A 15,108-nucleotide genomic window follows, 5' to 3' on the forward strand; every position below is an offset into this window, starting at 1 on the left:
ATCAAATCCAACACATACTGTAAAGAATGGAATTTCTTGCTCAAAAATCTACAGAACAGCTATATAGATATATATATATAGGCTACACCGCGGTTCCTACCGAACATAGCTTGCGCTAGCTACATGTCTAGTAAACTACAGAGTACAGACTAGCACGAATAATACACAACCGAACGGAGGCAATTTCACAGCAGGTGAGTTTTCACTTTGAGATCTGGAAGGTAAAAGAAATCCTAGTAATCTCAGGGGAACTACTTTTCCCATTGTTGTTACGTACACGAACGGCTTTAGCAAAGCACGATGCTGAAATACCATTTCATTGCCACATGGATGTTATAAGGTTAGATGTGTTCTCGATTTGTGATTCTTCCCGCGTGTCGGCAAGCAACTTAAAGGTATATATACCGATTCTTTCTTTTCAATTATCCCAGATAATATATGTTACGTTTAAACGGTCCATACCAAATAATTTTATGGGGAAGGGAAATGGGAAGAGAAAGTTTGTTACCAAATTCAAATGTGGACCTTCTCACGAAAGAGGTTTTTAATTGTTCTGTACACCAATATTCTGTTATAACAGTAGCCGAATGTAGGCCTATACAGTAAGATAATAATTCCATTAACTCTTGGAAGGTTCTTTTTAGATATGGAACTAGAGACGTGTGAGGAAGGGGGTAGTGCAACCTGATTAACACCCCCCCCCCCCCCGCCTTGATCTTATACTGATAGTATAGGGAAGATCGAATATCGCCGTTCGTAAATATTTTCAGTATATTTCCTCCGGGTGACGATAAGTTTATATAGGTCTGAGATTGAGTCAGCTTATGTTGGACCTTCATGTTTCAGCTATAAGAACATAACGTAAGATCATGTGCAGTATCTGTTTTTTCAGCTTAATATCTGTTCCCTTTCGAGGGGAATCGTGATACACATGTTGCCTGACGATGATTACACAGTCACAGTCTCGATGCAAGGGGACTGGGGCTGAGAGCGGATCAGTCGTTCGGTTGTTTCGGGTTTTTCGTGCCCGGGTTCTTTCCTGGGTGACTTTTCTTAAAAATTATATACGGTGTGAAATATTGCATAACATTAAAATTCGTTTCAATTAACACGCAAATGTAATTGACGTTGATATCCAAAATATGTAAAGAGTTAGTGTGAGCATAACATTACTGAACAGCCGTCTATACGGAGTAGTTTTTTCTTCTTTCACCGCATTGTATTGTAAAAGTAGAGGCCTATATTAAAGCAGCTATCGTCACGTGGTCAATATCTGCGAATAAAATTAACGATACGGACACGGTCATGAAGCAACCAAATTTGAAGATTTGACGAAGAGATTATTTGAACAGAGAGTATTCAAAAAGGTTTCCTAATTAGCGAGTGAGAAGGGCATTCCTTAGTCTAAAGGCTTACCAATACGGTGCTAAAAGCTTACAAGATCTTGAAAAACACAATGGAAGTCTGAGAGATATATATTCAACTTTCACATCGTTTTGTATAGTTCTGTTAGACACCCACCCCACCTTTTGGCAAAGAGCATGTGCAGCAGTATGTTCCCCGGTGTATCGGGGAACCGTGATACACACCTGACGATGACAGCCACATTCTCGTTACAAGGGGACTGGGCTGAGAACGGATCAGTCGTTCGGTTTTTCGTGCCCGGGTCCTTCCTTGGTTGACTTTTCTTAACATGTAACCCAACCCCACCCAGCCCACCCAGCCCACCCTAGCCCACATCAGCCCACCTCAGCCCACCTCATACATACTGGACCAAGTATCCGCTAATACGTTACATTGTATTTGACAAATGTATCGTAAAATGACATTACTTCGTCATGAAAATGCAAAAACCTGAACATGCATATAGATACAGTATGAGAATAATGAGCCGACTAATATGCAATGTTATAAAATCCTGCCAATTGTGTTGTTTACATCACCTGCTGATGATTGGCTAACTTCTCATAAACTAATCACACCTACCGGTTCCTGGAGGTACCAAAACAAACAAATAACTAAAGTTAGCAAACGTTACCTGTTGTTGACCAGTGACTGAGAAGTTACTGTTAGGTTTTAATTGAATAATGTATCAAGATTAGACTGTAGGCCTACTGATGAATGCAGCTCTGATAGACATTGTTCTTTAAAATGTTCATAATGTCACGAAATGGAACTTTTATCATGTCTGTATAAGCCTATATGTTATTAAATCTTTGTGATGATAATAATAAAGATATATAATTAAATAAAAAAATAATAATAAGGCCATATATATATATATATATATATATATATATATATATATATATATATATATATATATATATATATATATATACAGTTCAGTGCCCCTCAGTTAAGCCATCTTTCATTTGGGTATTCGATATTAACAAAAGAATTTACAACCCACTAGAGATCACAACAACCATTGTATTCGGTCGCACACAATCACCAGTCTACACCTGTGCAGGACCTTTGACAACACCCGTGTTTCGCACAACGATAAAAGCCGTACGCAATTGACATTGTGTATTTAGAGTAAACTACGGGCAATGTGTTTGTCACTAATAACTACGCAAGTTGACAATATTATAGGTATTTTAATAGACTTAGTGGGTACAGATATGCCTTGTGTTGGAATTAAATTCCGCAGTAGATAACATGTAGCGAGAAGATCGGAAAAGTGCAGAATTACGTGTTTAATACCTACATTCGGATGCAGCAACCAATCATATATATATATTGAACAAATCCACCTGATAAATGGTGAGTTTCAACATTACAACTCATATATTAACATTGTATAGTATACAGCTGAGAGATTAATATAGGCTAAGTCGTTCATAGAGCGTAGAGCGCCTACTACATGTTAATTGTATATGTGGGGCAGTAATGTGCGTGCAGTAAGGTGCGTAATTTGAGTCTTACAAAGGCCTTTGGGCCTTTTTTTTTTTTGCTTCTAAGACGTCCAGGTCCTGTTAGTTCAGCATGGACGTATGCCAGGAGGAATGCATGCATATATAGTTCAGTGTTTCCGAGATAAGAGTTTTGTGGGTTCGTGGGGGTTGTTGTCGTACGTAGGCTATACATTGATCCAATTCAAGGAACAGGCGTAAACATATAGCTTGGCAATTTATAACCTAAATATACTTCAGAATGCAAATTTTTATTCTGAGAGAGGCCCACATGGTAGTCGGCTTCAACGATCCTTTAAAAAAAAACCTAAGAAAACACATTGGGAAAGAAATGTTTCGTAGGCTATATCATTAATTGATGCTAACCAAACATATAGACGTGACCAACGAATATATCGTTCATTCGACACAGGTAAGATACATTTTAAAACACAACGTCTTAAACTTGCTTCTTTAGTTCGCAAATGCGAGCAACTGACCCTTAGGAAACGCAATTAATACAGGGTATCGTAAGCCTGACGAGATTGCATGGGAGCTAGAGTAGTGCGAGGGTGGGAAGGTTGGAGATCTGTACCTCTAAATACATGCCAGTCATTCAGTTTTCATTCACTGGACTAAAACAACCTGTTAATTAATTATGCTGCACCTTGAGACGATTTATATATAACAGCCCACCCACCCCTCCCTCCACCCAACGACTGTAATTATGACTGCAGTGTTGGCTTAGATAGAAGCGCCCATGCATCGTTCAAACCAATGAACAATTGCTAATTCCTACAGTCAGTGTTCATGAACCTACTGTTTTTTGTGTGTTGTCTTATAGTGAACTTGCGAGAAAAAAATGCAATAACGTTAATTATTTCTATATCATTACAGGATGGTCATACATATAGGCCTACCTGCATTGGTTGTAAGTAAACCACTTATATAAACTCTACCCTTATAATGCAGTATAGCATATTGTCTTCATTTTATTCTGAATGGCATATAATATATTACTTATAGGCCTATTGTACAGATTTATGAACACTCGATATGTGTATAGCAAGTGGCTATATTAACAATTAGTAATAATATAAATATAATACAATTAATTTCATCTAATTTCAAGACACGTGATTCTTACAGGAAGACTTAAGGAACAAAACTGAATTTGATATACACTGTCGACCGTTCCAAAACACTGTCATCACTGCACGTTGTATTTCTATACCACTTTTAATTTGGGAAAAGACCTTTAAATACATGATACTCAGCAAAGATGTGTTGGGTACTTATAGTGTAACATTCAGACCGTTAGCTCAATTCCATTCAGCATATGAGTTAATTAGACTCTTTGTTTATGACCTCAAATAAGTTACTGTACAGTACAAATTTGCCAAGGACAAATGGTGTTGAATGTCAGCCCAAGTATGACAGATGTTTATAAAAGAATACTTTTGTAGAATTATTAGTTATAAAAGAATTGATTAGATTAACATCAACGCTTGTTGTGGGGAAACGTATTCATCTATTATTATAATTTTATAATTAAAGGGGCATTCCATAGATTCAGCGTAGTTTAAGGTGAAAATCTTGAAACAGGATTCGCTTTAGAAACATTAATAGCATACACTCAAATGATCCAATTTAGACTACAGTATATGACATATCAAATCTAACATTCTGCCTCAAGTCTTTCGTTAATTTGTGGACATTTATTCTCTCCGTGTTGATTAACCTCTCCATGTTGATTAACCAACACGTCGTAATAAACAGTTTCTGCCAAATCAATGTTCCGTCCTCAGCACCATGAGCGTATTCCCAAAATAATGAATGTTATGTATATATCCATCATCCAATGGAGCACCATCTCGCACCACCTGGCACCATCTTGAACCATCTTGTATTATCTTTTGCAACAACCGCAGAGACGTAGATATATAGGCCTATATACAGGGGCGTATCCAGGATTTTCTAACCCGGGGGCGCGAATGACTATCTAAGCGGAGCGCCACCATCGAAAATTTTGGCCGAAAATGCCTCCCAGATCGCTGGAAATGGCACTACCCACGACCATGGGTTGGCGCGAAGCGTACAAGAAAATTTTGGCCAAAAATGCCTCCCAGATCGCTGGAAATGACACTTTCCATGCCTTGTAAGTTTCATCTAAGCATTTTCTATTTTGAAATTACTAGCGATATCATAAAATCATATGCTCGGGGGGGGGGGGGGGCGGTCGCCCCCTTCCCAAAATGCGTCATGTTCCCCGACGACTCGGTCGAGACCTGCCACAGTTGGTTTCATAGCACAATTGTTTAAGGCGTCCATACACACACACGCGTTATGATAGACAATATATATATAGTATATATATAGATACATTAGTAAGAGAGAAAAAAATGGAAACGTCCAAAATAGAGTTGTCGGTGTAAGGGGTAGGGTGAGGCGCACGCCCCTTCCGAAATCCTCGAACCGTCACTGGCTACCCGGCTATGTGTATATAATAGGGATCAGCGCTGTGATGATGTCACTGTTCCTCGTTCTCTTCCCGGTGTCTTGGCGTTTTTCTTTTACTCCCTCCTTTTTTCCTTTTTCTCTCTTTCTTCTTTTTCTTTTCCCTTCCTTCCTCTCCTTCCTCCTCTTTTTTTCCCCTCTTTTTTCCCTTTTTTCTTCTCTTTTTTTTCTCTCCTCTTTTTCTTACCCGGGGGGCGCGCGCCCCCAACGCCCTCCCCTGGATACGCGTCTGAATATATGTTATAAGAAAGAAGCGCGCTGATTATACATACTAATTAATTAATTACTGTTCAAGGGTTTTCTTTATATGAAAAATTAATAATTACGGCACTGAATGTGACCAGGAAGAGAATGCCAAATTTTATCTCACTCATACCTAAACCAGAATGTTTTGGATTATTTTGGTCTAGTATAGCAAATCTTGTACTGAGAGGACAGTAACCGTATCGTAGAAGGGTATAGAATGAGCTAGTGTCGCGGGTCACTGAGTATAATATCAGGGAGTTGGACCTTTTTCTATATAGGGGCCTAGACAGACTTCTCTTTTAGGGAGCCCTGATCATTTATGATCATTTGGGGATGGGGGCGGCGGACACAATTCTTTATTATATATATTTGGGGGGGAGGCTGGCGTGGCTACGCCATAGGTTTGCTAGTACCATATATGATCTATCAAGCATCCCAGGTCATTGCTCTATGTCATTAAATCTCCAGGTTCGCTGATTAAGTTTAAACTTGCTTTTACGCTGGAGATTTGAGCAGCAGTGTGGAATTCGGAAAAACGTGCCATTCGATCCGGATTTATACCGTAAACAGGCCCATGGGGATCGCTTCTGTCTGCTCTCGTTATTTGTTATGGCCTATATTTCACACTTGCACGGTAACCCGCGTGCTACGGTCCTACAGATATATACTAAACATTCCACTGACGACATCATTTCTAAGCAGTTTCTGGTATGGTGGATACAAACAATGGCCTTATACAACTAGCGAGGCACAAATTAAATATATAATCGAGCAGTTATATCTAGTTTTAAGTGCTTAAGTTACAATTAACATCTTCTGTGATGATGGTTCTGTCATGTTTGGTGGTGAGTTAGTCGATCGAATATGATGTAGAATTTCAAGTAAACTTCGGTATTATATAGTGTAAATACCGACAAGCCTCTATATATCATGATGAGCACGTGCTAATAAAAAGTCATAAAATGCGGGTTGAATAATTTACATTAAATTAAACAAGATTCACTAATTAATAGCCCGTGTATTTGATTGTCTACTATTGTATTGTTGGTGTCCATATTGATATTATTCAAGTTGATAAACAATCATTCGAATCTGGTTTCAATTGTAAAAGACAAAATAGACCATTTTGAATAACTACGAATTCAAATTTAACTTAGAATTAACATTAGGCCTATACATAGAGAAAGTTTAAAATAAGTGCAGTTATTATACGCCGTAGGTCTAGCCTTTATTTCACTTGGTACGCCAGGTTCTCACAATATAGGTTCAATGCTCCGCAAACTTAAAAGAACTGTTGAATCCCGTTAATTACAGCATTTTTGCAGTATTAACTTGTATAGTTGACCAGCCTCTCCTCCTGTATACGTTACAGTTCACCGGTTACCGCCAAACATTATCCTGGGAAATGAAAGGGGAAATCACAATTCCGATCCCCCCTCCCCCCCCCCCCCCCCATTTTGGTCAAAATATTTCGAAGAGTTAAGATCCATGTTTAATCATATCAGCAACTTATAGAAAATTCTTCATTATATCTTAGTTATAAATTCATCACGAAAATTAACTTATACTGTTAAGCGTTAAAGCGTGAAATACAAAATGTATGTATAATTTCAACGTCGGCAAGTTTTACGCATGGGTAACTACTTGACTCAAGTCGTAGACTTAGTTTGGACACTATGACCTAATACACTATGACATTACTGACCAGTAGATTTGAGATAGTCGATCAGTCCAGCTTATCAGTCACTTGAGATACTATACTTGTCGTGATTCATAAAGTTAGTTGGGACACTATCACCTTGTGCGCAATGACATGACTGACCACTGCAAAGCACATTTTAGTTAAAGTCGATCAGTCTGATATCAACTAGTTCAGCTACTACTTGACGTGAGTCCTAAAGTAAGTCCGGCCACTATGACCTAGTCGGCACTGACATGACTGACCACTGCAAACCTCATTTTAGTTAAAGTCGATCAGTCTGATATCAATCAGCTCAGCTACTACTGGACGTGAGCCAGAAAGTTAGTTGGGACACTATGACCTAGTCCGCAATGACATGACTGACCACAATTCAGATTTCTATTAGTCGATCAGATATGACTCATTATTTACTCAATAATTCTTCAAACATTTAACGACCAGTTGATATTCAAACCAATTATGCCGTTGTTTGGTATATATTGCATACACTGGTTATGATAACTCACTACACACGCCGTGTACACTAGAAATCTGAAGCTGGTTCAATCGACCATTTGCTAACGGTAATAAAATTTAGATATAAATGAATATATTCTCTCGCTCACTGCACGACTGTACGAAAAGAATTTAATGTCTGGATTTAATTATTTGCATATATAAAATCTCAATGCAGAATATTCGAAGTCGAAGATTCAGGAAGAGGTGCCAATATTTGAACGAAAGTTCAGCATGAAAGTCAACAACCAAGGCACCCAAAGTGTTTCTATGGAAACGACTATCGCCATGAAAAATACACTTCAGCCCCAATATATGTTGGTATTTTGTTTACATCACACCAGTGTTTTCAACCTGCTGACAGGCTGTTCTTTTCGGTGCACATTCGTAACCACACATACACAGACATATATTTATATATATATATATATATATATATATATATATATATATACATATATATATATATATATATACACATATATACATATATATCTATCTATCTATATATATATATATATATATATATATATATATATATATATATATATATATATATATATATATATATATATATATATATATATATTTATATATGCAGTGTTCGTGCGGAGGATCAATGATATACTTGTGTGAATCCGGCCAGGAATAGACTATGGGAGATAAATGGAATAATTTTAGTGACGAAATTATTGTTATTATCAGAAGACATGACTGCATACAAAGTTGATTGACTGAGACAATAAAGTGACATACAGAGAAAAGGAAGACGAGATTATTCCTGTAAGACAAGAGGATATAGGTTTGAAAATACCAAATCATTGTACATATGATGATGATGAGGAAATAGTTGCGTGGAGACAGGTAAGCTCGTAAACAGCTGTTTCTATGTAACATAAAAATCTACAAATTTTACGGTCGGGGAATGGGAGCTTTCGTCCTACCGCACACTATACAGCGGTTGCCTACTCAAATAATGCCACCCCCCCCCCCGGTCCTATCCCTGTCACCTAGAACTTTTGAGGTGATTTCATACTTCTATATCCTTAAGTTAAAGCGTCTGTATTTGAATATCACTTGCTTTAGTCTCCACGCACACATTCATGTTCTTTCTGTATCTGTATCTGTTTTTTTTTAATGTTTTTTATGCTTTGCGTCCGTGTTTTTAGATGTCTAGCAACATAGGCATTTTCTCTTTCATAAGTTGCCAAACACTCCCTTCTTCCAACCTGCAGATGATCCAGTCTAGAATCACGGACCCGGGTCTCAATACCTTCTCTGAACTTAATCTAATATTTCGTGACATATAGGCTGGTTCGCGTATTAAGAAGACAACAACAAGAACAAAAATGCAAGAAAGGGTTACCAAGATTGTGAAGCAAACGAGCGATCGTATGACACCCACAGTGCACTTCACAAACCGTAGAACTCAATCGACTGAGAGTTTGGTGGCAGAAGAAGAACTGGAAAATGAAGATAATCCCGAAGTGACGCTAAAAGACTCTACCGTGGAAATCGTTATTTCAGAGGTCGACCAAGGGGGACATACGGACAATGATGGACATAAAGATGATGAAAGCACGGATAACACTGAGAAGAAAAATATCACATTTTGGAGTATATTGAAATGGGTAAGTATTGGTTCTATATACTGTATAACACAATAAATATTTATCGGCGGGGTGGTGTGGGGTGGGGAGGGGGTATTTCTTTGGTAGGAGTGCCAGTGTGTGTGTGTGTGTGTATCATACGTGATTCTGTATCGTACGTGATACTCATATCGTACGTGATACAATATAATACGTGATGATGTATGTCATCGAATCATCCCAAAGAGCGCAATCTTTTCCCTGAACAGTCAGGCAACTAACAACAATTTAAACCCTAATTGTTTGTGAACGTGCTTCAAGAAGAGAACTGCTTACGTTGATGTTCGTGACCGTAAATATCGTGGACAGAAAGATTTGAATTACCCTTCAAATACGTAGCACGTGTCTGATGTATCAACATGATGACATGACATGTGGTCCCATGCGTGCCTATTCTCTATACGTCTGCTTTTACGAACTTATACTTATAAACTCTTTTAACTGAAATATTAAGATATCACTGTTTTTGGGCTGGAAAAATGTACCTGTGTGTTAGAGCAATACGGACCTTTCAAAGAATTCCTCTAAAACAAGAATAGTTTCTAGCTAGATATATTATTACCGCGTATGCTTGATATGCTAAAATAGTCACAACGCTTCAATGAGGTACTATGATCAATTTCTAAAGTTTATATCTCAGCATCGGAATCTGCAATAAGATGGAATTAGACCAATATGTTTCTCTTTACTTGCTCTGTATTACAAGTGTTAAACAAGAGAATCTTACCCCTTTAAGAATGATAATAATAATAATATTTCGTTAAAGCTTCTAGGAAACAGTGTGTGCTAAGGAAGGTCCAAGTTCAATATATTTCGGTACCACGAAGCAAGGGTGTTTTGCCCCACTTCGAGGTCCCAATGACCTGAAAGCATTAGTTTGGTTTTGATATGGCCAAGTCCAAATTTATTGATCAATTCGATAATCTTGATATGAAACAGTCCAAAGTTGACTGACAATTGTGTGAAACAAATAATTGCATATTAATTGAATATCAAAACAAGTTCACCTTTGAAAAGACTGACAAACCGTCGATCAAAATCATGGGTAATCTCACAAATGATGAATGAAACTACAACCTGCCTGTATAGACGTTGTATGGTATGGTAGCTGTTTGAATAGGCTCTCACAAACCAAGTTATTTCTATAATCACGTAACCCTTAAAGGGTGTGAAGACTCGCGCAAAAAGAAACGTCTAATGCCGGTAATCTGACCTAGCTTCGAATGAGGTGTAACAGAAGTGTTAGACACCACCATCGATCCCAGAAAATACACACAGCTTGCTACCGTCGGTAATTAGACACTATAGTTTACACTCAGTACATACAGCTGCGGTCAATACCCACATCACAGTGTACAAACGATACAGCGATGGACATCTCATGTCCAGCTAAAGATAACAAGGTATCACGTTTCATTACTGTCTGCATTTTGTAGCGACAAGGGAATTTTTTTTGCAAGCAACGGAAAGTTAACTTTTTAAAGATGGCGGCACGCTGTTTGGGGCGAGTCTTCAGTGCCTTTAAGGCCATTGTATCATTGCAACCTGCCTGTAGACATTGCATGCAGTAACTGTTTCGCATATGCTCTCACAAACTAACTAAGTTATTTCTATTCTTCACGTAACAATGTATCATTTTCATAATACTGCACGTAGTTACAGACTTGGTGCATGTTTGCCTGAATCGTCGCCTGAAGAAACAGCATATCTATCGTTGAAAATGCTTCGTCTCTTCTCTCTTTCCAGCTTCGGAAGAATTTAAGATTACGTAAATGGTTCGGACGCGGTTTGCTGGCGTTTGGCCAGGGTTTCATGTACACGTCACCGATGTCTGCAACTGTCGTAGTGGCCCAGGGAATGAACACCCGAAATCATATATACAAAGGGTCGAGTGGCGCGACCACTCACTACTTCTGACTCAACCGTTTGTCAACCAAAATACTTCAGTTACCATGGCAATGTGTCTCAACTTTTCAGTTATGCTCATAACGTATTCAACTCATTCATTCCATGACCGCTGGGAATTTGAATGCACCTTTAAAATGTGACGTCAGACTAAAGTGAAAAACGTCAACTTAATTTTAAGGAAATAGATATTTACTGTTGAAAATATGCATATTTTATAAGATCGATAAACATTTAGGGTTTGATTTTGTCATTAAATGAAATCGTTCGCTAAGTACAATGAACTCAACCCGAAATGGTCACCGATGGTCTGAATAATGAACTTGTATTTACGTACCACTGAGAGTGTATTTTGACCCCTTGTCGATTCTATCCTATTCAAATCTGCGAATCTATACATTCGCATTTGAGTGAGACGCCGTGCTACTCCATAGACTACATAGTAACTTTGGTATGCTAAGCTTTGGGGGCAACACCAATAGTCTGTAATTCTGTCACCCGATAGGTTGAAGGAAAAACATATGAGAATCTGTAGGCTTGTCGTGTGCCCGGGCGCTGCCTCCATGTTTGTTCGGGGTAAGGGGGGGGGGGCTAAGATGTTATTTTGACCATATTGGTCTAAAGGGAGCGCGGTTTCGCCCCTGCATTTGTGTCATTATCCTGCTTGTTTTTGGCGTACATGAATCTGTAAAGACGCACCTAACTATATATTCGGCCTATACCCATTTGGGATATCATCTCTGAACTTGTTCAAAGTTCAACTTTCAATTGCGATGTTGCTTCATCGAATAACATTGTTATAGAATCTTTATTCTTATTCGTCTGCACGTCTGCATGTAAATTAAAACTTTACTTTGATTATGACAAACTATAATCAAATTTTAATTTGAGTAGGCTCACGAGTTTCAAGTCCATTGATAACCTTGTTTGCATATGGAATTCATACATAGTAGTCAATGCAGCTATACAGGTGCTATAGTTGGTAACATAAATCTAGATATAAATATAATATCTGCTCTCAGCACACCGATGAAAGAAACGCCATTGAATACTGAATTCCAGGTTCTTCAAAATGAAGAAAACGGTATCGTGTATTGATGTTGTCATATTCCCTAAATTGTGTTGTACTTCTACAATGGTCCTTCCCAAGTAGGGTCCCCTGCACATGGGAGAGGCCGGGAGCATGGGGAGAGGCCGGGAGCATGGGGAGAGGCCGGGAGCATGGTACCAAAAGAGCAATGATATTCAATTTGACTTTCAAAATTTAATGACGTGAGATTCAAATTGTTATCTATAAAGGAGGATTACGTGGTTTGAAAAAGTTGGGACGTGATTAGTCTCACTGTTTTGGGTTGATATGCAAGGGCGGCGGAAGCCCCTTTTAATCTGGGGGGGGGGCACCGACATCAAAGGGCACTTTGCAGAAATTCGATTGGACTGATGCAGCCTTATATTTAGTACCCTTCATAACTCTTATTGTATTATCTTATTTGCGTATACACATCACTGCATCAACGCCCCCCCCCCCCCCTCAAGGAAAATATGCATACTAGCACTGCAATATCCAATGTGCAAATTGGGAAACAAGGAACAAGTTTTCTTTTAAGACAAAATGAGGTGAAATCATGCTAGTTGCTAATGTAGCAATTTTTTTCCATTCGAAATAGCTTTGAGTTTGACCCACAGAAATTCATTAAAAGTCAGGGGCGTAGCCAGGATTTGCAAATTTGTATGCACGACTATCTGAGCGGAGCGCCACCATCGGTTGGCGCGGAGCGTACAAGCGTTTTACAAACCCTCAGATGGCCGGAAACGGCCCTTCCCGAGTGTTCATTCTGGTTCCCTGGCCTCTTGCTAACTTGAGACACCTCAATTTTTATGTAGAAAAAGGGCACATTTTTAACCTGAGGAAAAGTGGGGGGGCACGTGCCCCCTGTGTCCCCCCGGTTCCGCCGCCCTTGTTGATATGTTACCAATAACGTTGCTTGGATAAGACAGTTGTATCATGACGTCAGTTGGTTTGAGTTCCGTGCCCCGTGACAAGGTAAATTATCTGCATCATACGTCAGATCTTGTCTATAAACTAACATTGGTATATTTTTTAGTTAGCAACGTGTTTTGTCATTGGCAGATACAAACCGTTTCTGCTCGATGTCATCGTTGTACATGCTTCATAGAAAGTGCATGGCTCTTGCGACTGAATCAAGTGCTAATATCTGCTTTGGAGCTTATGTTGTTAACAACTCAATCTCTCAAAAATGCCTCAAGCCCTCAATTAAAGGACAAATATTATATACGTGTGTAAGTGTATGTGTGCGTCTGTGCGTGTGTGTAAAGATATTTAGAAATCGTTTTTAACTTTAATGACCTATTGCATTTGCAACGAACTTTAATAAGCCAGTATTTTACAGTTTTGTAATGTTTATTCATAATTTGGATTTAAAAAAAGGAACTTTTAATGAATCAGTATTGTATATATCTTTTTCTCGTATTTTGGAAGTTAGTTAAACAATACACACTGTCGTTTTATACTCAATTAATCTTCCATGAACATTTAATTCCCCTTGAGGTGTTTCTTAACCGCTGTAACGAACAAACGTTTGCCCACGTTGATTGTTCCTTCGTGCATCAGTGTGGATACGGGTTTAAACTAAGAACTTGCACTCTCCCACTCCCCCCCCCCCCTCCCCCATCCCCTCCCCCATCATTTCTTACGGAGTTTTCATCATATTTTCCTATTCAAAGTTACCGTACTCTCTTTTCCTTTCCCTCTTTATTTGTAACGGTTTACTTTGAATAAAATGAACAACATAGGAAATGCGCAAGTAGCCTGGAGAAGGTGAAATAGGCCTGAAATTAAGAGAATAGTCCAGCCCAAAAATTCTATTTGATATGTTAAAGAGGAATAAAATCGAAGCATTCCGGTGAAATTTGCATTCAGTTTCTATGTACCATTTATGAGATATTGACAGTTGCCACTTTTCTTACCAAAAGGGAACTTGGAGCAAACAGGTGTGACGTCATTGTTGCACATTGATAAATTCACCAGAAAGCTTAGATTATGTTCCTTTTTAACACATCAAAAAGAAATGTTGACCTGGACTATTCTTTTAATATGCTGCAGGGTTTCCCTTCTGGTCGAAAGGTCTATACCTGATTTACAACGATGCAGGCATGGTAAAATAGGGGGCGGGCTTGTTTAAAACAGTTTGCAGTAAACTTGATTTGTGAAGGATTATATATAGAATTTGTTTTGAGTGAAAGGGCAAGCAAACTCAAACACCATTATCACTGACTAATCACTAATGTACAGGAACTGTTGGTCATTAACTTATACTTATACGCTGCTAGAAAAGAGGATATCTTTTGAGATATATGACAGAGCTTACATGTTCCTTCAAATGCATGGACTGGGGCATTGAGTCAGTCCAAAAATGACATTCCAAGGCCTTTGCAGATTACAGGGTTAGAATGGTATAGATGTTACTTCATTTTCTTTGATAGGGATGCAGCGGTAATTAGAATGATGTAGATGTTACTTTGTTTCCTTTGATAGAGATGCAAGGTTAATTCAAAAATACTGCTGTACATTTACCGTATTTACCATTTAACATGAAAAGCCGAGAGAAGGTAACATATAGTCACCTACTGAAGATACTTAAACAACTAACAGAGCCTCAAAGTATGTAAATCTCTC

General features: G+C 38.5%; 1 protein-coding gene across 7 annotated transcripts; it reads left to right on the top strand.

Moving 5' to 3' along the window:
- The first annotated feature begins 51 nt into the window (after positions 1-51).
- On the top strand, positions 52-13,880 carry LOC139970523 (uncharacterized). Of its 7 annotated transcripts, XM_071976299.1 has the most exons (5): positions 2,450-2,769; positions 3,795-3,828; positions 4,829-5,055; positions 9,093-9,488; positions 11,253-13,880. In XM_071976299.1, exons 4-5 carry the CDS (start codon positions 9,207-9,209, stop codon positions 11,421-11,423), a joined length of 453 nt encoding a protein of 150 aa, XP_071832400.1. In that variant the 5' UTR covers positions 2,450-2,769; positions 3,795-3,828; positions 4,829-5,055; positions 9,093-9,206; the 3' UTR covers positions 11,424-13,880. The 7 variants fall into 7 exon arrangements, with proteins under 7 accessions (XP_071832399.1, XP_071832402.1, XP_071832404.1 ...); XM_071976301.1 differs by lacking the exons at positions 2,450-2,769; positions 4,829-5,055 and adding an exon at positions 57-194; XM_071976296.1 differs by lacking the exon at positions 4,829-5,055.
- The last annotated feature ends 1,228 nt before the right edge of the window (positions 13,881-15,108 follow it).

Source organism: Apostichopus japonicus, chromosome 8, assembly GCF_037975245.1.
Source record: "Apostichopus japonicus isolate 1M-3 chromosome 8, ASM3797524v1, whole genome shotgun sequence".
Taxonomy (NCBI): domain Eukaryota; kingdom Metazoa; phylum Echinodermata; class Holothuroidea; order Aspidochirotida; family Stichopodidae; genus Apostichopus; species Apostichopus japonicus.

Coding starts and splice junctions, on each gene's coding strand:
- LOC139970523 (XM_071976298.1), top strand. CDS start 9,207: ATGCAAGAAAGGGTTACCAAGATTGTGAAGCAAACGAGCGATCGTATG. Junction 9,489..11,252: donor TTTGGAGTATATTGAAATGG/GTAAGTATTGGT, acceptor CTCTCTTTCCAG/CTTCGGAAGAATTTAAGATT.